The following is a 23,224-nucleotide window of genomic DNA, read 5'->3' as shown; positions in this document are numbered from 1 at the left end:
GTCACCAATCTAACCCAAGAAGAGGTGCGAAACCGGCTAAATAAGATTAAAATAGATAAATCTCCGGGTCCGGATGGCATACACCCACGAGTACTAAGAGAACTAAGTAATGTAATAGATAAACCATTATTTCTTATTTTTAGTGACTCTATAGCGACAGGGTCTGTTCCGCAGGACTGGCGCATAGCAAATGTGGTGCCAATATTCAAAAAGGGCTCTAAAAGTGAACCTGGAAATTATAGGCCAGTAAGTCTAACCTCTATTGTTGGTAAAATATTTGAAGGGTTTCTGAGGGATGTTATTCTGGATTATCTCAATGAGAATAACTGTTTAACTCCATATCAGCATGGGTTTATGAGAAATAGCTCCTGTCAAACCAATCTAATCAGTTTTTATGAAGAGGTAAGCTATAGACTGGACCACGGTGAGTCATTGGACGTGGTATATCTCGATTTTTCCAAAGCGTTTGATACCGTGCCGCACAAGAGGTTGGTACACAAAATGAGAATGCTTGGTCTGGGGGAAAATGTGTGTAAATGGGTTAGTAACTGGCTTAGTGATAGAAAGCAGAGGGTGGTTATAAATGGTATAGTCTCTAACTGGGTCGCTGTGACCAGTGGGGTACTGCAGGGGTCAGTATTGGGACCTGTTCTCTTCAACATATTCATTAATGATCTGGTAGAAGGTTTACACAGTAAAATATCGATATTTGCAGATGATACAAAACTATGTAAAGCAGTTAATACAAGAGAAGATAGTATTCTGCTACAGATGGATCTGGATAAGTTGGAAACTTGGGCTGAAAGGTGGCAGATGAGGTTTAACAATGATAAATGTAAGGTTATACACATGGGAAGAGGGAATCAATATCACCATTACACACTGAACGGGAAACCACTGGGTAAATCTGACAGGGAGAAGGACTTGGGGATCCTAGTTAATGATAAACTTACCTGGAGCAGCCAGTGCCAGGCAGCAGCTGCCAAGGCAAACAGGATCATGGGGTGCATTAAAAGAGGTCTGGATACACATGATGAGAGCATTATACTGCCTCTGTACAAATCCCTAGTTAGACCGCACATGGAGTACTGTGTCCAGTTTTGGGCACCGGTGCTCAGGAAGGATATAATGGAACTAGAGAGAGTACAAAGGAGGGCAACAAAATTAATAAAGGGGATGGGAGAACTACAATACCCAGATAGATTAGCGAAATTAGGATTATTTAGTCTAGAAAAAAGACGACTGAGGGGCGATCTAATAACCATGTATAAGTATATAAGGGGACAATACAAATATCTCGCTGAGGATCTGTTTATACCAAGGAAGGTGACGGGCACAAGGGGGCATTCTTTGCGTCTGGAGGAGAGAAGGTTTTTCCACCAACATAGAAGAGGATTCTTTACTGTTAGGGCAGTGAGAATCTGGAATTGCTTGCCTGAGGAGGTGGTGATGGCGAACTCAGTCGAGGGGTTCAAGAGAGGCCTGGATGTCTTCCTGGAGCAGAACAATATTGTATCATACAATTATTAGGTTCTGTAGAAGGACGTAGATCTGGGTATTTATTATGATGGAATATAGGCTGAACTGGATGGACAAATGTCTTTTTTCGGCCTTACTAACTATGTTACTATGTTACTATGTTATACTCACCTAACACCTAAGTCCACTGAATCCCTCGCTCCTGTAATAAAACAAAAATAAAAAAACTAGATCCCTCACCTTTCCGTCGTTATGTCCCACGCCGTAATCCATGTCTGGGGGATAAGCAGTTTTCAACCTGGTCAATATCCATGGCCACTGACCAGCCTGAAAATACCAGCCCCCAGCAGTCAACTTTAGCAAGGCTGGTTGTCAAAATGGGGGGAATCACACACCATTTTGTTAAATCTTTAAAAAATACGGCATGGGGATCCCTCTATTCTTAATAACCAGCCTTGCTAACACTGACAGCTGGGTTGCAGCCCCCAGCTGTCATTTTTGCCTGGCTGGTTATAGAAAACACAGGGGAACTCATGCCATTTTTTTTCATTTATTCATTTATAGCACAGGGGGCAGGTGAGGAATACTCCCTTCAGCTGCTCCTGCTGTCACTGTGATTAGCGGCAGCAGGTGTAGGCTGTTGGGAGTAATAGTCCCAAAAACCGCCTGATGTCATTGTTTTCACTTGAATGCAACTCTCATCATTCTCCCCTGCTCATGCTGATTGCCAGCAGAGGAGACTGATGAGTTGTCTTCAGCACCAGGTGCCAGGTTACAGCGCTTACTATACAGCTGCTTCCCTGGCATCCGCTGTGTGGTACTGTTGATGCACACGATTGCCACGTGTGCCAGATGTATTGCAGTATTCACGGCCCCTTCCTAGGCTATTAATATCAGCCTACAGCTGTCTGCATAGCCTTTACTGGTTATTAATTATAGGGGAACCTTACGTCATTTTTTTTAGGGTCGCCATTTTAATAGCCAGTAAAGGCCTCAAGTATATAGCAGTGAGCTGATATTAATAGCCTGGGAAGCTCCATGGATATTACCCCCTTCCCAGGCTATAAACATCTGCCCCTAGCCTACGGCTTTCCCTCTGCTGGTTAAGAAAATTATGGGGGAGCCCACACCATTTTTTTCTGAAAAATTAAAATAATCTTTTAATAAATACATGTACAGTATGCTGCACACACACTGTATTAATTGTATTTGTGACTGACATCTGTATATCTTTCTATTCTATGTGTATTTACTGTGTAGGCCATCTATTCTATGCTGTCAGCTCCTGCTGTGATATTGCAGTACGTGGCTGCTGAATTGCTGGCTTTTCTTAGATAGATGTAATATATACTGTACATATGTATGTGTGTCACTGACATCTATATATCTATTCTATGTGTATGTATGTATTCTAACATGTCATGCTGTGATTTTACTGTGCACAGCTTTTCATCTTTATCTAATCTACAGTATGTATCCCATCCATTTCAGCTTTTTATCATGCCCCAGACCTGTTTGTTGAGTGCAGCAGAAAAATATTCTGCTTTACCATTGACTTGCATTGGATACTAGAAAGTATTTGTGCTGATTTTCCCGAATCCGAATAATTCACTATTCGCTCATGACTAGTCAAAAGACAGAACAAAAGACCTAAAGCTACACACAATTCGCACTAGGAGATTATTTTCTTGGATGTATTATTTCAAAACTAGAAACAATTTGGCAAAAGTAATGGAACTTTTTAATTCAACACCCTCAAAATACCATACATTCATCGAAAAAAACAAACAAACTTGGAATCTGTGTAATGAATGAAATAGAGGCTGAAAATGCGCACCTCCACTATAAAATATACATAAATTAGTGCTGCAGAGCCCTGTTCTTGGGTCTCAGCGACTCGATGGACAGGGGATAACTTGCTTTTTTTTGGGAGTAGACCTTTAAAGATAAGGAGACCGTGAAGTCTAATAGACTGGGCTGACACTCATATTCTTCTGCACCATGGATTACTGGACTGCTTGAATTCTGCAATCGCCCAGGACACGCAAACACCTCTTATCCGTGCTCCATATGGAGAGGAGGGCGGGATGCTATCATAGACACCTCTCAGCTTGTTTCCCCATCTGTCTGGCTTTAGAAGAATGTTACAAAGTCATTTATGGTTTTAGAAAAGTTCCTTAAGTAAACAAGAGCCAGTCATCCCTTTGTATTTCTCTCTGCTGCTTACTTTTATTTTATTGGCTTTGGAGCAGAACGTTTTATATGTAATGGCCATAACGTCTCACTTCACTTGTGCTGCATAGAAACCTTTTAGATTGAATCCATGGCCGTCTATTCTGTGTATGGTAAAATACAGACATGCACCATAATGAGTATTTTGTGGTTGCAATAATGGTCGTTATGATGACTTCATATATGGCATGTAACGTCTTGTTCTGGATAATTTTAAGGGATTAGAAAGAGACTGAGCTGAAATACAAAACAGCCCAAAATAAAAGTGAATGCCTTGTGCCTATTCTTCAGAGAGGCCATCAATATTGTAGTTTTCTTCCATTGAAGACCTGGCAGCCTGACTGTATTATGATGTTGGGTTCTACATGCTGGATGTTCCAGTGTAATAAAGCCTTGCAGGAATTTTCAGGATCTTTAAGTTTGATGCTAGGTGATGAACATCAGATAGTTGAGTGGCTGACTCCCATGATCCCCAATGATCAGCTGATTAAAGAGCTTGTCCGGCCTTGGGCTACAAGTTTTCAGTTACTCTGTGACTGCAGACTTCTGGATCTCACGCCACGCTCACTACATGCTGTAAGGATTTTCCGGTGCCAGCCGGGGGCGTTCATGTGACCGCAAGTATGCAATGTACATACCTAGAAGCATATTCCGACTAGACGTGCCTGGCCTCGCTCAATACATTTGCATTATTCAAATCGCATACTTGCGACCTCATGCCCGCCTGATCTTGTGCCCGCAGTGGAGAATCTTCACAGTGCGCGTTGTGAGGATTTAAAAGTCTGCAGTCACATGGAGTAGCCTTTATAGATGCTGTGGTAAGTTGGAAGTTTCTCAGCTGGCTCCATATACTGTGTAGTGGGTGAAAATGGAAGTGGTAGTTAACTTGTATGGAAGCTGTACACTGCCACTGCATAATGTGCCACTTCTGGTGCAATGTGGCAATCCAGGCAGCTGACTAGCAGGGTTCCTGGCAGTTTACCCTCCACTCCTTACATTGATGACTTATTCGATGTCAGTCTAGTTAAAGGGAACTAGTTAGAAACTTTTACCTCACCCCAATTAATATTATTGTGTAGCTCTTTAAAAGATGAGTTAGTCAATTCCTTTATGAAACCACAGCAATGTTTTATCATCGAGATATCACATTTTCAAGCTGTGCCTCAAAGTGCATTGGCCGCAAGATGCACTTACAGCTCCTCAGGCTTGCATTGTAGTTCCTACGTTAACAGCACCCTCCACTCACTGATTAACATGTCATTTGCTTTACTACAAATTCACAGATCTGTCAGTCAGCCAGAGGAGGGTGCTGCCAGGTAGGAAACACAGTGTGATGCTGAGGAGCTGTAACTGCATCATCACTTCACAATGCACTTCCAGACACAGCTTGAACATACAATTTTTCTCTGCTGAAGCAGCACTTTGGAATCATAAATGGAAAGACTGGCTTATCTTTGAAAGGGCATCACAAGCATATTACAAGAGTTAGCCAGGACTTGCATCAATAGCCTATCTTTAAGGTACCGTCACACTAAACGATGCTGCAGCGATACCGACAACAATGTCGATCGCTGCAGCCTCGCTGTTTGGTCGCTGGAGAGCTGTCACACAGACAGCTCTCCAGCGACCAACGATCCCAAAGTCCCCGGGTAACAAGGTAAACATCGGGTTACTAAGCGCAGGGCCGTGCTTAGTAACCCGATGTTTACCCTGGTTACCGTTGTAAATGTAAAAAAACAAACACTACATACTTACATTCCTGGTGTCTGGTCATGTCCCTCACCTTCAGCTTCCCGCACTGACTGAGCGCCGGCCGTAAAGTACAGCGGTGACGTCACCGCTGTGCTGTGCTTTACGGCTGGCCGGCGCTCACAGTCAGTGCAGGAAGCTGATGGCGAGGGACCTGACCAGACACCGGAATGTAAGTATGTAGTGTTTGTTTTTTTACATTTACAACGGTAACCAGGGTAAACATCTGGTTACTAAGCGTGGCCCTGCGCTTAGTAACCCGATATTTACCCTGGTTACCAGCGAAGACATCGCTGAATCGGCGTCACACACGCCGATTCAGCGATGTCAGCGGGAGATCCAGCGACAAAATAAAGTGCTGGACTTTCCCCAGCGACCAACGATCTCCCAGCATGGGCCTGATCGTTGGTCGCTGTCACACATAACAATTTCGTTAACGATATCGTTGCTACGTCACAAAAAGCAACGATATCATTAACGATAGATCGATAGGGTAGGTCATTAATATCTGATTGATTGGCAGGGGTAATCAGCTGTTTGTGGTGCCAGTAGTGGACAGATGTTCTGAGTTTCAGAGTAGCACAGCGGAGCGTGGCCACAGCCAAGGACTGCAGATCACCCCCTATTCGAATCAATTAGGCTGCGACCTCTATGCAGTTGACGGAGCTGTGCTCTGCAGTACCGCAGCTCTGCACACCTGGCCGCCACTGGGAACAGCTGATCAGTTGGGATGTTAGGAGTCTCACACACACTGACCATATACTGATGACCTATACTATGGATTGGCCATCAATATAATAGTTTCCTACAACCTATGCAATGATTGGGTGGTTTCTGACTCCTTTAATCTCTGTAGAGAATATAGTGAATAACCTAAAATGCATCAGATATACCACTCTCCACTGGTAGAAGTAATTGAGGCCTTTTATGACACCATCGGGTCTTTGGATTACATTGGTCTTTGTCTCATATCCGCATGTGCTATAAAAAATTAAGTTGCCTAAAGGAAGCTAATCCATTCTAGAAGTCATTTACCCGAAACGTCAGAGATAATTCTGGTTGCTTTAGACCATACTGCTGATTTTCTTTGTACAGCGTTTTCACAAACAGCCTTTTGAGGATTGCGGCATAATAGACACAAAGTATTTTCCTGCAGTCTCCAATCGCATGGCTGGTGTGCGAGTAGAAGACTGCTGCTTAATCTCGGTTCTAATGGAGAAGTGTCTTGTTGTTTTTTGATCGCATTCAACGCATAATACTGTTTTGTTACTAATAATATACAATTTACCTTAGAAAACAACCCGCTTGTTCCACGACTAGGTTTTGTGCAATAATGTGTCTTGGAAGCCGCAGGAAAAAGTGTTAGTTGTACAAAAGAGAAAACTAACTGAACTCAGTCTGATCAAGGATTTTTAGTACTAGGAACACAAAACGGTCAACTAGTTTGTCAGAACATATACAGTGTCTTGAAACTGTATTAATACCCCCTGATTTGAAAATGACTGTTCACAGACGCCTTCATCCAGCCTCTCTCTTTGTACCTCTACACAGGGCTGCCACTAGAAATTTCGGGGCCCCATACTGGGAAAATTTTCAGGGCCCCCTTGAGACTCCGCCCAGGCTCCACCCCAGCCCCGCCTCCATGCTTCACCCCTCAAACTGTCCACAGTCCCACCGCTCTCTCTTGGAAAAACTCCACTCCTCACCTATCACACATTGACAGTTCCCATCACCAGATCACACATATAGCCGGCAGCTTTTGTTTTGGCCAAAAGATTTTTTAAGCCGCCACCATAACACGGTAGACACTTTTGGCCGGGCCCTACTCTACTGTAACCTATTAAATATTTGTTAAAATATGCAATACAATTTAGGTATATTTTTATTTATGATGTGTGCAAAACTGTAAAGCGCTGCGGAATATGTTAGCGCTATATAAAAATAAAGATTTATTTTTCATTTTTTAAAATGATCAATAATATCACATACAAGGAACAAATACCGCAACACCATGTCCAGACCACATATTACCATCAGTGACTGAATAATATCACATACAAGGAACAAATACCACCGCACCATGACCAGACCACATATTACCACCACATAGTGACTGAATACTACAATTCTGATCAGTAATAAAAAAAAAAAGCACCATACTATCACCATAAGTGCCAGTATTCACAGGAGATCTGTATTTAGTATGCAGTGTCTGTGTACAGATAATACAGTGATCACTGGTGACATTATATACAGGAGCTCTGTATATAGTATACAGTGTATAGTGTCAGTGTATAGGTAACACTGACTCACCAGTGACGTCTCTAGGTGAAGTCCTTCATCTTTCATCCAGCACAGACCGCCATCACTTCATCCAGCCAGGGCTCGTCTCTGCAGGAAATAACACAGTTATCTCGAGCTCCGCTTGTAAAACATATTACTTAATTTTTCCCAACTTCTACATTACACCACATGAAGAAAAATAGGCAACATAGTATCACTCTACACAGTAACATGACCACGCCATCATTTAAAACAGTATCCTCAAAAAAATAAATACATCACTGCAGTAATAATATCCCTACATTAGTCCCTATGGTAATAATATTCCCCATCCTGGCCAACGTGTGTCTCATTCCTGGCGTCAGCCATATGTTCTCCCATCCTGCCCTCATGAGTATCCATTCTGCCCCATATGACGGGCCCGCACGTCAATAGTGTGCCGCAGCGCCTGCAGGGGGGGCCCGGTGAGCAGATGAGACGGGGCCCGATGCGGGCCCTACTCTGCCCACCGGGCCCCATGCGCCAGTCATGGCTGTCATGCCCTGATGGCGGCCCTGCCTCTACATGTGCAAAGCTGGTAGAGACAGAACCCAAAAAACGTGCAGCAGTAATTGCACGTAAAGGTGGTCCTACAAAGTATTGCCTCCAGGGGCTTAATACAAATGCACGTCACAATTTTCCGATTTTTAGAAAACCATGCATCATTTCCTTTACACTTCACAAGTACTTGTTACTTTATGTTGGTATATCACATAAAATCCCAATAAAATACATTTTAAAGTATTTAAGTAAGTTGAGTATGAATATTTTTTCACGGCACTGTAGAGGTCTTCTGACTGACTTCACTTTCTTTTTGGCTCATTATATCCTAACATTAGTGGTGCCAGGTGTCTGGAAAAAAAAATAACATAAAATAAATTTACAATTCTTTTTCGGGAGTTGTTTATGCTTGGTGGTGTTCACCAGTGGTGGTGATAGGAGTTGTAATCTAGATTATTACACAAATCTACCAAATTTGAATAATGAGAAATTTGATGGAGAAGCATCTGAACATGTAATGCTGTTCCTGCAATATATAGATGAAACTTGCGTCACTCTGTATAAAAATATTCTGCCAGATATAGGATACTGCTCTATATACCCAGTTAAGAAAGAATCCGGCATTCAGTTGCTGTTCCTGCAACGATAGTAGTAAAGACATTCAAGGAAGCAACAATTTTTCACTGGTATAACCAAGACTAACAAGTTTGATATTACTGAGCTACAATACAGTTGGGAAGCATTTACAAACAGCAGATCTGGTGCAGAAATTTCTGGGCATGTTCAAAATTATTCACCCCCCCCCCCCCCGGCATTTTTCATGTTTTGTTACCTCACATTCTAGAATGTGCCTAATTTTTTTGATGGTTTGCATCAGTTCATGTAAAGAACATGCATACAACTGTGAACAATCTTGGTTTTCTTTTTATTGTGAAGCAAACAACAAATAGATCAAAATGACTGAAAACTTCAGTGTGCATAAACATTCACCGCCCCCTTTAAGTCATTACTTTGTAGAGCCTCCTTTTGTGGCAATTACAGCTGCAAGTCACTTTAGATAAGTCTCTATGAGCTTTCCACATCTTCCCACTTGGATTTATGCCCATTCCTCAAGGCAAAACTCCTCCAGCTCCTTCAAGTTAGATGGCTTCCTATGTCCAAGTCTGACCACAGATTCTCAATTGGATTAAGGTCTGGGTTTTCATTAGGCTACCCCAAAACATTTACACCTTTCCCCTTAAACAAATCAAGTGTTGCTTTAGCAGTATGCTTTGGGTCATTGTCTTGTAGGAAGGGGAACCACCGTCCCAGTCAGAAATCACTGACAGACTGAAACAGGTCTCGCTCAAGAATATCTCTGTATTTCGCACCATCCATCTTCCCCGTGACAATCTTCCCTTTCCCTGCTGCCAAGAAACATGGTGTTTTGGGAGTGATGAGCTGTGTTGGTTTGACGCAAACATATCATTTACCTTGGTGGTAAAAAAAAAAGTTACATTTTGCTCTTGTCTAACCACAGCACCTTCCTCTATACATTTGGGGAGTCTCCCATATGTCTTTTGACAAACTCAAAATAAGCCTTACCATTTTTGTAGCTAAAGGCTTTTTCCTGCCCTCTCTTCCATAAAGGCAACCTCTATGGAGTGTAAAGCTTAATGTGGTCGCATGGACTGATACTCCAGTCTCTGCTTGGGAACTCTGCAGATCCTTTAGGGTTACATACGGTCTCTGTGCTGCCTTTTTGATTAATGCTCTCCTTGCCCAAGCTGAGAGTTTTGTTGGGCGGCCATCTCTTGGCAGGTTTATTGTGGTACCATGTTCTTTCCATTTGATGATAATGAATTTGATGGTGCTTTGGGGGAATCATCAGAGATTGGGATTTTTTTTTTTAGAACCCAACCCTGACTTGTACTTCTCAACAACATTGTAATTGACTTGTTTGGAGATCTTCTTGGTCCTCATGGTGTTTGGTTAGTGATGCCTCTTGCTTAACCCCTTTACCCCAAGGGTGGTTTGCACGTTAATGACCGGGCCAATTTTTACAATTCTGACCACTGTCCATTTATGAGGTTATAACTCTGGAATGCTTCAACAGATCCCAATGATTCTGACACTGTTTTCTTGTGACATATTGTACTTCATGATAGTGGTAAAATTTCTTTGATATTACTTGCATTTATTTGTGAAAAAAATGGAAATTTGGCGACAATTTAGCAATTTTCCAAATTTAAATTTTCATGCCCTTAAATCACAGAGATATGTCACACAAAATACTTAATAAGTAACATTTCTCACATGCCTTACATCAGCACAATTTTGGAACCAAAAATTCTTTTCATGGAGTTATAAGGGTTAAAAGTTGACCAGCCTTTTCTCATTTTTACAACACCATTTTTTTTTTAGGGACCACATCCCATTTAAAGTCACTTCACCCCTCAAGGTGCTCAAACCCACATTTAAGAAGTTTATTAACCCTTCAGGTGCTTCACAGGAATTTTTGGAATGTTTAAAAAAAATAAACATTTAACTTTTTTTCACCAAAAAATTATTTCAGATCCAATTTGTTTTATTTTACCAAGGGTAAGAGGAGAAATTGGACCCAAAACTTGTTTTACAATTTGTCCTGAGTACACTGATACCCCATATGTGGGGGTAAACCACTGTTTGGGCGCATGGCAGAGCTCAGAAGGGAAGGAGCGCCATTTGACTTTTTAATGCAAAATTGGCTGGAATTGAGATAGGACGCCATGACGCATTTGGAGAGCCCCTGATGTGCCTAAATGGTGGAAACCCCCCACAAGTGACACCATTTTGGGAAGGAAACCCCCTAAGGAACTTATGTAGATTTGTCGTGTGCACTTTGAACCCCCAATTGTTTCACTAAAGTCTATAACGAAGAGCTGTGAAAATAAAAAACTTTTTTTTTTCCACATACATGATTTTTTTAGCCCCCAGTTTTGTATTTTCCCAACGGTAACAGGAGAAATTAAACCCCGAAAGTTGTCCAATTTGTCCTGAGTACGCTGATACCCCATATGTGGGACAAAATTACTGTTTGGGCACACGTTGGGGCTCGGAAGGGAAGAAGTGGAGTTTTGGAATGCAGACTTTGATGGAATGGTCTGCGGGCGTCATGTTGCGTTTGCAGAGCCCCTGATGTACCTAAACAGTAGAAACCCCCACAAGTGACCCCATATTGGAAACTAGACCCCCCCAAGGAACTTATCTAGATGTGTTGTGAGAACTTTGAACCCCCAAGTATTTCACTAATGTTTATTATGCAGAGCCCTGAAAATAATAAATCGTTTTTTTACCACAAAAGTGATTTAACATTAAAAAAATATAAATGTGATATCTCTGTAATCGTACTGACCCGAAGAATAAAGCTGCCTTATCAATTTTACCATACGCGGAACGGTATAATAAAAAAAAAAAAAAAAAAAAGCAATTCCTGAATTGCTGGTTTTTGGATATTCTGCCTCCCAATTCGTCACGAAGGAATTCATTTCCGTAACGCTCGTCGGGTGTGTGCGCGTGTTCAGGACGGTGAGGTACCCTAAGGTAATGCTCATTAGTATTTTTCCCTGCATTACACATTGTGTGCACTTAACACTTTATTATCTTGCAGTAATGCTCAGTTTTCAAGGGAGTTTCCTATGTGCATGAGTGGATCCTTCCCTGAGTTCATTTTTTGCACTTAAGCACTTTATATTTTTGCAGTATTGCACAGTCTTCGTGTAATTTCCACTTGTTGTCATATATATTTTTTATATAATAATTTTATTTTTATTTTTACACTTTGGCACGTATTTTTATATTCTTCATTTTTAGAATAGTTTCAGGGGATTATTTACACCCCATTTTGCGGATTAATTACCTTGCACAGGTTCATTAGTGATTTCTATATAAATTGTGCTTATGGGTTTATTCTTCTTTTAAATATATAATATATACTGTCCTGATTCGCACACAGTTTGTTTCCTTATAATTTTATATTGTTATATTTTTCTGTATCGCTGCTACCAGTTAATAAAGATATTATTTTATATGATCCAGTCTGGTCTTCCTGGTGCATCCATAACTCTGGTGGTTGGGTTGTTTCTGGTTATGAGTGGTTTCCACTTCTTTACTTTGTTTTAACACCAAGGGTAATTATCACTATTATTTTTTTAATTATCCTATAGTCTTTACTTTTGTCCTAAGGTGTTTTAACATTATCTAATTTAGTGTGTGACAGCAGCCAAACATAAAAAACTGATATAAATTTGGTATCACTGTAAATGCTCTGACCTGAAGAATAAAGTTGTCTAATCATACATGCTTCCCCTCCGTAGAAGTCCACTAGCTGTGTAACGCAACAAGATCCGGGCTTGTATTTGATCACCTTTTTCCACGGGTTTGTCACGCAGGACCCGTTTTTGTGTCCGCAGCTTTCAGCAGTACCTATCCTCTTGGGTGTTGTGTCTTTACTTATTTTGCTATGTAATATGGAGTACACAAACTATTCTAGGAAAATCTTTCTCCAGTAGTCAAGTAACTCTCTGTCCCTCCAGAGTTTCTCCATATGACTAAGCAGTACTGTACAGCCACATAAGGGTTATTTTTACATTCATCGGAAATTATGGGACAAATTTTGGTGCCGCCTTTTTATCCATTTCAACTTGAGAAAATGTAAAATCTGGGGCTAAAACAAAATTTTTGTGGTAAAAATGTATATTTTTTTTCTTCACTGCCCAATGGTATAAAATTTTGTTATTTCAATATGATCACTGCATCCCTAGGTTAATTAATCAAGATGTGTAATTGATATATAATATAATATGACGCTCCTTCCCTTCTGAGCTTTGCAGTGTGCCTGAAAAGTATTTCCCGCTTACATGTAGGGTATTTGCATGTTCATGTAATTTTTTACATCCAACTAAGATCCATTTTTTCCTATTAGCCCTTAGAAAAATTAAAAACTTGGGGCTAAAACAACATTTTAGTGGTAATAATGTATTTATTCTTTCTTCACCGCTCAATGGTATAAAATGCTGTGAGGAACAGGTGGTGTCAATATGATCACTGCACCCCTAGATGAATTCACTGGGAGGTGTGGTTTGTAAAATTAGGTCATAAATGGGGTGGGAATTCTGCTGTTCTGGCACCTCAGAGGCTCTGCTAATGTGACTTGGCACTCTAAAGCAATTCCAGAAAAATCTGAACTTCAATATGGCGCTTCTTCCCTTCTAATTTTTGCAATGTGTCTCAAAAGTAGTTTTTGACCACATATGGGGTATCTGTGTACTCAGAAGAAATTGTACAACAAACTTTGGGGTCCATTTTTTCCTGTTATCCTCATGAAAATGCAAAACATTTTTTTTTTTCGTTTTCACAGATCAACATTGTAAAATTCTGTGAAGCATCTGGAGATTCAAGGTGCTCACCACACATCTAGATAATTTTGGTCTAGTTTCCAAAATGGGGTCTGTTATGTTTTTTTACTGTTTAGGCACACTGGGGGCTCTACAAACACAACATGACCCACGCACAATTCCATCAAAGTCTGCATTCCAAAATGTCACTCCTTCCTTTCTGAGCCCTGCTGTTCACCCAAACAGTAGTTTTCCCCTACATATGGGATATTATCGTACTCGTGAGTAATTGTACAACAATTTTTATGGTGCAATTCCTCCTATTTCCCTTGTGAAAATAAATAAAATAAATAAAAAATTTGGGCTAAAATAACATTTTTGTGGGAAAAAATGTGATTTTTTTTTTTTTTCATTTTAGTAGCTTAACATGATAAACTTCTGTGAAGCACCTGGGAAATCAATGTATTGACCACACATCTAGATACATTCCTTGAGGAGTCTAGTTTCCAAAATTGGGTCACTTGTGGGGGGTTTATACTGTTTAGGCACATCAGTGACTCTCCACATGCAATATGGCGTCTGCTAATGATTCCAGCCAATTTTTCATTCAAAAAGTCAAACTGTGCTCCTTCCCTTCCAAGTCCTGCCGTGTGCCCAAACAGTAATTTCCACCCACATATCGGGGCACTCAAGAGAAATTGCACAACAAATTTTATGGAAAATAAAAAAAAAATTTGGGCCTAAAGTACATTTTTGAGGTAAAAATTAGATTTTTTTTTCACGGCTCTAGGTTAAACATTTTTGTGAAGCACCTGGAGGTTAAAGGAGCACACCACACATCTAGATACATTCCTTGAGGGGTCTAGTTTGCATAATAGGGTCACTTGTGCCTAAACAGTGGAAACCTCCCACATCAAGGGTTCGCCAAATGGTACATGGCATCCATTTTCGATTCCAGCCATTTTGCGCTCAGAAATTCAAATGTTGTTCCTTCTCTTTCGAGCCCTGCTGTGCGCCTAAACAATACTTCCCCCACACCCCACCCACATATCGGGTATTGGCGTGCTCAGGAGAAATTGCACAACAATTTTGGAGTCCATTCCGGTTTGCCTTGTGAAAATAAAGAAATTTGGGTTTAAAGTAAAAAATTTTGTGAAAAAAAAGTTAAATGTTCCTTTTTTTACCATTTGAAAAAATTCCTGTGAAGCACCTGAAGGGTTAAAAAAAACTTCTTGAATGTGGTTTAGGGCACCTTGAGGGGTGCAGTTTTTAGAATGGTGTCACTTTTCGGTGTCCCTAAAAAAAAAATGGTTTTGTAAATTTTGGTGGAAAAAAGAGAAATCACTGGTCAACCTTTAACCCTTCTAACTTCCTAACAAAAATATTGTTTAAAAAATTGTGCATGGACTGGCCGTCGGCTCTCTCGACCACTCACTCTTGGATCAGGAGAGTTGCCGGCCAGTCCGTGCACTGTGTTCTGATCTCGTTCCGATTTTTATGGTCATGTGACTGCGCCCTATGTGGTAGCTTGCTGATTGCTGTCCTTTCGAAGTGGAACAGTATGCACAACACCATCATTCCATTCATTTGTGTGTGTGTGTATACATACATACTGTATAAATATCTACTATATAATTGTCCAAGGGTCACTTCCGTCTTTCTGTCCTTCTGTCTGGATATTCATTGGTCGCGGCCTCTGTCTGTCAAGGAAATCCAAGTCGCTGATTGGTCGCAGAAAAAAAGCCAATCAGCGAAGGGCACAGTCCGGAAGAAAATGGCCGCTCCTTACTCCTCGCAGTCACTGCCCGGCGCCCGCATACTCCCCTCCAGCCACCGCTAACACAGGGTTAATGCCGGCGGTAATGGACCGCGTTATGCCGCGGGTAACACACTCCATTACCGCCGCTATTAACCCTGTGTGTCCTCAACTTTTTACTATTGATGCTGCCTATGCGGCATCAATAGTAAAAAATCTAATGTTAAAAATAATTTAAAAAAAACAAAAAACCTGCTATACTCGCCCTCCGTTGTCCGCCGAGCCGCTCATGCCTGCCGCCATCTTCCGTTCCTGGTGGTGCATTGCGAAATTACCCAGAGACCGCTAAGTCATCTGAGTAATTTCGCAATGCATCCTGGGAACGGAAGATGGCGGCAGCCGCGCGCTCATCGCCTGCGCCAGATCCGAAGGTGAGTATGTTAAAACTGCAAGGGGCCCTCGGATCCGAAGGTGAGTGTTTATTTTTTAACCTGTGACATACGTGGCTGGGCAATATACTACGTGGCTGGGCAATATACTACGTCGCTGTGCAATATACTACGTGACTGGGCAATATACTATGTGACTGGGCAATATACTATATGACTGGGCAATATACTACGTGACTGGGCAATATACTACGTGACTGGGCAATATACTACGTGGCTGGGCAATATACTACGTGGCTGGGCAATATACTACGTCGCTGTGCAATATACTACGTGGCTCTGTGCTGTATACTACGTAGCTGGGCAATATACTACGTGACTGGGCAATATACTACGTGGCTAACCAATATACTACGTCACTGGGCAATATACTACGTGGCTGGGCAATATACTACGTGGCTGGGCAATATACTATATACCATTGAAACCTTCAAAAAGAACCTGAAGACCCACCTCTTCCGACAAGCCTACAACCTGCAGTAACCACCGATCGACCAAACCGCTGCCTGACCATCTCTACCCTCACCTACTGTATTCTCACCCATCCCTTGTAGATTGTGAGCCTTTGCGGGCAGGGTCCTCATTCCTCCTGTACTATTTATGACTTGTATTGTTTAAGATTATTGTACTTGTTCTTATGTATACCCCTCCTCACATGTAAAGCGCCATGGAATAAATGGCGCTATAACAATAAATAATAATAATAATAATAATAATAATAATAATAATATACTACGTCACTGGGCAATATACTACGTGGCTGGGCAATATACTACGTGGCTCTGTGCTGTATACTAGTTCGCTGTGCAATATACTACTTAGCTGGGCAATATACTACGTGGCTGACCAATATACTACGTCACTGGGCAATATACTACGTGGCTGCGCAATATACTACGTGGCTGCGCAATATACTACGTGGCTGCGCAATATACTACGTGGCTGTGCAATATACTACGTGGCTGTGCAATATACTACATGGCTGGGCAATATACTACGTGGACATGCATATTCTAGAATACCCGATGCGTTAGAATCGGGCCACCATCTAGTATACAATAAAGATCTATACAGTACATACATTTATTATACAGATCTTTCTGATACACCTGAAAAGACCAGAATTACATGTAATATGTTGGGGCCTTGGAAGATCTAGTTGCCCCTCTGCTGCTCCGAGTATATTTTTCGCTGATAACTGTTCCTGGCACCCACAAAGTCTTTATTAGATACATATGTAGACTCGTATCTTTTTGACACATACCGCCAGACAACCGTGTTGTATATCTCACAGCTGGATTGGGATTGATGAGCAAATGTCTTAACAAAAAAAGAAAAGTGAGACTAATGAAGTGGTCTTTTGAATGGATTTGTTCCATGTGCCTAAATACTTTTTGTTACTTGCAGGTGGATGGAAGCTTGTCTTGCTGAAGAACTGCCGCCAACTACAGAATTGGAAGAAGGTTTAAGGAATGGGGTTTATTTGGCAAAGCTAGGCAGATTTTTTGCTCCTAAATTGATATCTGAAAAGAAGATTTATGACGTGGAACAGACAAGGTTTAAGGTTCGTACATCAGCCTTTATTGTACTGTTCTGCAGGTGTGTGTTAACCCTACAGTATTAAGCTAAATAAAAATGTGGATTAAAAAGTAGACTTCCAAACCCTGACTGGGCGCAGACTGCTAACTAACCTATTCATAAACTTAAATCCCGGTTAATGCGTTTTTTACATTAATGCTTTATATTTACCAAATAACAAATATTACTTTCGCCCATAGAGAAGATGCCACACTTAACACACTGATTCACCAATAAGTTCTGTTTTTCTGTTGTCAAATATTTATTTCATGCATTAAAATGCAAATTACCATACAGTACAGACCACAAGTTTGGACACACCTTCTCATTTAAAGATTTTTCTGTATTTTCATGACTATGAAAATTGTACATTCACACTGAAGGCATCAAAACTATGAATTAACACATGTGGAATTATATACTTAACCAAAAAGTGTGAAACAACTGAAATTATGTCTTATATTCTAGGTTCTTCAAAGTAGCCACCTTTTGCTTTGATGACTGCTTTGCACACTCTTGGCATTCTCTTGATGAGCTTCAAGAGGTAATCACCGGGAATGGTCTTCCAACAATCTTGAAGGTGTTCCCGGAGATGCTTAGCACTTGTTGGCCCTTTTGCCTTCACTCTGCGGTCCAGCTCACCCCAAACCATCTCGATTGGGTTCAGGTCTGGTGACTGTGGAGGCCAGGTCATCTGGCGTAGCACCCCATCACTCTCCTTCTTGGTCAAATAGCCCTTACACAGCCTAGAAGTGTGTTTGGGGTCATTGTCCTGTTGAAAAATAAATGATGGTCCAACTAAACGCAAACCGGATGGAATAGCATGCCACTGCAAGATGCTGTGGTAGCCATGCTGGTTCAGTATGCCTTCAATTTTGAATAAATCCCCAACAGTGTCACCAGCAAAGCACCCCCACACCATCACACCTCCTCCTCCATGCTTCACGGTGGGAACCAGGCATGTAGAGTCCATCCGTTCACCTTTTCTGCGTCACACAAAGACACGGTGCTTTGAACCAAAGATCTCAAATTTGGACCCATCAGACCAAAGCACAGATTTTCACTGGTCTAATGTGCATTCCTTGTGTTCTTTAGCCCAAACAAGCTATTTTACCATAAAGGCCTGCTGCACAAAGTCTCCTCTTAAGGCCGCAGTCACACTACAACGAGATAGGGCCGAGTCTTGCAAGTTAAAAACAAGCTCTGGCACCGGCACTCCGGAGCGGAGCGTGCGGCTCTATGTATTGCTGTGCGGCCGCACGCTCCACTCTGGAGTGCTGGTGCCAGAGCTTGGTTTTAAAGAGCGAGACTCAGCCGTATCTCACTGTGTGTGATCCCGGCTTAACAGTTGTTGTAGAGATGTGTCTGCTGCTAGAACTCTGTGGCTTTGACCTGGTCTCTAATCTGAGCTGCTGTTAACCTGTTATTTCTGAGGCTGGTGACTCTGATAAACTTATCCTCAGAAGTAGAGGTGACTCTTAGGTCTTCCTTTCCTGGGGCGGTCCTCATGTGAGCCAGTTTCTTTGTAGCGCTTGATGGTTTTTGCCACTGCTTTTGGGGACACTTTCAAAGTTTGCCCAATTTTTCGGACTGACTGACCTTCATTTCTTAAAGTAATGATGGCCACTCGTTTTTCTTTACTTAGCTGCTTTTTTCTTGCCATAATACAAATTCTAACAGTCTATTCTGTAGGACTATCAGCTGTGCAAAGCAGTCATCAAAGCAAAAGGTGGCTACTTTGAAGAACCTAGAATATAAGACATATTTTCAGTTGTTTCACACTTTTTTGTCAAGTATATAATTCCACATGTGTTAATTCATAGTTTTGATGCCTTCAGTGTGAATGTACAATTTTCATAGTCATGAACATACAGAAAAATCTTTAAATGAGGTGTGTCCAAACTTTTGGTCTGTACTGTATATACTTGAGTATAAGCTGACCTGAGTATAAACCGAGGAACCTAATTTTACCACAAAAAAACTGAGAAAACTTATTGACTTGAGTATAAGCTGGGAATGCATTGTCGCCTCATCCCCATCCTTGTATGCATGGCCTCCTCATCTCTATCCAGGTAAGCATGGCTCCTCATCCCTATCCTTGTATGCATGGCTCTTCATCCCTATCCAGGTAAGCATGGCTCTTCATCCCTATCCAGGTATACATGGCTCTTTATCCATATCCAGGTAAGCATGGCTCTTCATCCCTATCCAGGTATACATGGCTCTTCATCCTTATCCAGGTATACATGGCTCTTCATCCTTATCCAGGTATACATGGCTCTTCATCCTTATCCAGGTATACATGGCTCTTCATCCCTATCCTGGTATACATGGCTCTTCATCCCTATCCTGGTATACATGGCTCTTCATCCTTATCCAGGTATACATGGCTCTTCATCCCTATCCAGGTATACATGGCTCTTCATCCTTATCCAGGTATACATGGCTCTTCATCCTTATCCAGGTATACATGGCTCTTCATCCTTATCCAGGTATACATGGCTCTTCATCCCTATCCTGGTATACATGGCTCTTCATCCCTATCCTGGTATGCATGGCTCTTTATCCATATCCAGGTAAGCATGGCTCTTCATCCTTATCCAGGTATACATGGCTCTCCATCCCTATCCTGGTAAGCATGGCTCTTCATCCCTATCCTGGTATGCATGGCTCTTCATCCCTATCCAGGTAAGCATGGCTCTCTATCCCTATCTAGGTATACATGGCTCTTCATCCCTATCCAGGTATGCATAGCTCTCCATCCCTATCCAGGTATGCATGGCTCTCCATCCCTATCCAGGTATGCGTGGCTCTCCATCCCTATCCAGGTATGCGTGGCTCTCCATCCCTATCCAGGTATGCGTGGCTCTCCATCCCTATCCAGGTATGCGTGGCTCTCCATCCCTATCCAGGTATGCATGGCTCTCCATCCCTATCCAGGTATGCATGGCTCTCCATCCCTATCTGGGTATGCAAGGCTCTCCATCCCTATCCGGGTATGCATGGCTCTCCATCCCTATCCGGGTATGCATGGCTCTCCATCCCTATCCGGGTATGCATGGCTCTCCATCCCTATCCGGGTATGCATGGCTCTCCATCCCTATCCGGGTATGCATGGCTCTCCATCCCTATCCGGGTATGCATGGCTCTCCATCCCTATCCGGGTATGCATGGCTCTCCATCCCTATCCAGGTATGCATGGCTCTCCATCCCTATCCAGGTATGCTTGGCTCTCCTTCCCTATCCAGGTATGCATGGCTCTCCATCCCTATCCAGGTATGCTTGGCTCTCCTTCCCTATCCAGGTATGCATGGCTCTCCATCCCTATCCTTGTATGCATGGCTCTCCATCCCTATCCAGGTATGCTTGGCTCTCCTTCCCTATCCAGGTATGCATGGCTCTCCTTCCCTATCCAGGTATGCATGGCTCTCCTTCCCTATCCTTGTATGCATGGCCTCCCATCAGAAAAACATAAAAACTAAACCATACTTCTTACTGTCCCAGCGCTCCCTCGCATCGTCTTGTTCTGGTGTCAGCAGTTGCCCTATAGGCATGGAGGGCAGTGAATATTCATTCCTTTAAGTAGCGGGCACACGTGATCACCCCGCCACTGCAGGAAGCCGGCGGCTGCGACTACTGTGCCCGATATTAAAGAGAGATTAATATTCACTGTGCTGGCAGCAGGCACAGGCTTTAGCCACAGCACTCGGCTTGTGCCTCCTGTGACTCGCTGCTCCACCGCTACTGCTCCCCCTCCATCTTCTTGGGACCCTCACTCGAGTGTAAGCTGAGGGGGGCTTTTTCAGCACAAAAAATGTGATGTAAAACTTATTTACCCCATTGTAGCTGCTGGAACATCTTTTATTTCTGCAGCATGCACTGTGCTTACCATTGTCCAATAGATTTCCTAGCTTGACCTGAAAGCCCTTGTCTCTTTTATATCGGCATACAGCTTAACAGACGAGAGAAGAAGCAGAGAGCCCGTTATCAGCCGTCAGCCCTGTACTCCGCCTCTGCTGCTAGTTTTGAGTTGGCGTAATAACTATCACCTGAGCTCAAATTCAGTCTAGCTCCAATTAGGGGGTGGATAGGAGGGGGGTGTTAAACAATCATTGGACACTTACAGCATATAATGTGTATGGGATTAAATCACTGCAAATTTTTCATTCTTCTCATCTAAATTTTGCACAGAGAAGCACACTTCATGACTATTGTGCAAAAAATGCAGTTGATTTTCATTTGTGTATTCGCTTGGAGAAAATCTGTTATGTTTTACAGTGCCAGCATAGGTCCTGAGAATTAAAAAAAAAAAAAAAAGTCTTAGTTACTCACCAGTTAACGGTGTTTTTCTGAGTCCATGACAGCAACACAAAGAGAGGGGATCCGCCCTTCAGGAACAGGAAACCTACTGATACATAAGGGCGGCACCTCTCCCCCGCATCAGTTGGTTTACAGAGCACAAGAGGACTACCAAGGTTAATAATATATTTTATACACAACGATACTACTACTAACTATCCACCACGAGTGGAATATAATAAGGCAGAGATGTACACCCAGAACTTAAGAAGACGGGAGGGTATGTACGGGTGCTGTCATGGACTCTGAAAAACACCGTTAACCGGTGTATAAGACTTTATCGGTCGTCCATGACAGCACCACAGAGAGAATTACAGAGATTAAACTTTTTAGGGAGGGACTACTGCTTGCAGCACCCTTACACCAAAAGAGAGGTCCGAGGAAGCACCCAGGCTTAATCTATAATGGTTATAGAATGTGTTTGGAGAAGACCAAGAAGCAGCCTTACATATTTGGTCGATCGACACCTCCAACCTCTCCGCCCACGAGGCAGCCATAGCTTTAGTGGAATGCGCTCTTAGTTCTTCAGGCGCAGGCCTGCCCTTTGAGACGTATGCCAGTGAAATAGCCTCCCTGATCCACCTAGCTAGCGTAGATTTTGATGCTCTGACCTTTCCTACTACCCTGATAGGACACGAATAGGGCGTTATCTAACTTCCAAGGATCAGTAACTGCTAGATACTCTAGGATACATGCTCTTACGTCTAGAGTGTGTAGTTTCCTTTCTTTATCATTAGTAGGATTAGGGAGGAAGGATGGAAGAACTATTTCCTGTGTTCTATGAAATCTGGACACTACTTTAGGAAGATATGCTGGATCAGGGGAAAGTATCACTCTATCATCCCTAAGTTGCATGTAAGGGGGAAGCCTGGATAACGCCTGGATGTCGCCTATCCTACGAGCTGATGTTTGGGCTACCAGGAAGGTTACTTTAAGAGACAAGATCTTAATAGAGGCTGAAGAAATTGGCTCAAATGGGGTTTCTGTCATGGCCATGAGGACTAAGTTTAAGTCCCACGGCATGACCCTATTCTGGTTGACCCCACTTTTCCACAATAAGGTTGAAGATTGAGTCATTTAGGGACTATTCTCCCTGCCTCAAGGTGTTGCGGCTTAATTAATCCTCCATAGTATTTTCTACCCCTCTTATATGAAGAGCAGTTAACGAGAGAAAGTGTTCCTCTGCTAGTTGGAACAGATGATCCACCATGTTCATCAGGGATTTGGAACGGGTTTCTCCTTGATGATTTATATATGCCATGGTGACCCGATTGTCGGAGAATATCCGCACGTGGTGGCCCTGTAGATAGACAAGGAGTCTTTTAACTGCCTGTTCCACTGCCATTAACTCCTTCAGGTTAGAGGACATTTCCATCTGAAGATGGTTCCAAAGTCCCTGGATTATAATTTCACCCATGTGAGCCCCCAACCAGAAGGGCTAGCGT

The 23,224-nt window shown here is 42.3% G+C and overlaps 1 protein-coding gene across 2 annotated transcripts in view; it reads left to right on the top strand.

Moving 5' to 3' along the window:
* The window catches only part of IQGAP2 (IQ motif containing GTPase activating protein 2), a 416,134-nt gene that overhangs the window by 195,306 nt on the left and 197,604 nt on the right, over positions 1-23,224 (top strand). For both annotated transcript variants that reach the window (XM_069750108.1, XM_069750099.1), the window contains exon 3: positions 17,250-17,406. In XM_069750108.1, coding sequence (XP_069606209.1) covers positions 17,250-17,406 — 157 coding nt within the window. The remainder of the gene's footprint in view (positions 1-17,249; positions 17,407-23,224) is intronic.

The sequence above is a fragment of the Ranitomeya imitator genome, chromosome 1 (genome assembly GCF_032444005.1).
Source record: "Ranitomeya imitator isolate aRanImi1 chromosome 1, aRanImi1.pri, whole genome shotgun sequence".
Classification (NCBI taxonomy): domain Eukaryota; kingdom Metazoa; phylum Chordata; class Amphibia; order Anura; family Dendrobatidae; genus Ranitomeya; species Ranitomeya imitator.
Note: the sequence above shows the minus strand (reverse complement) of the source record. Positions and strands in the feature narration are given on the sequence as shown.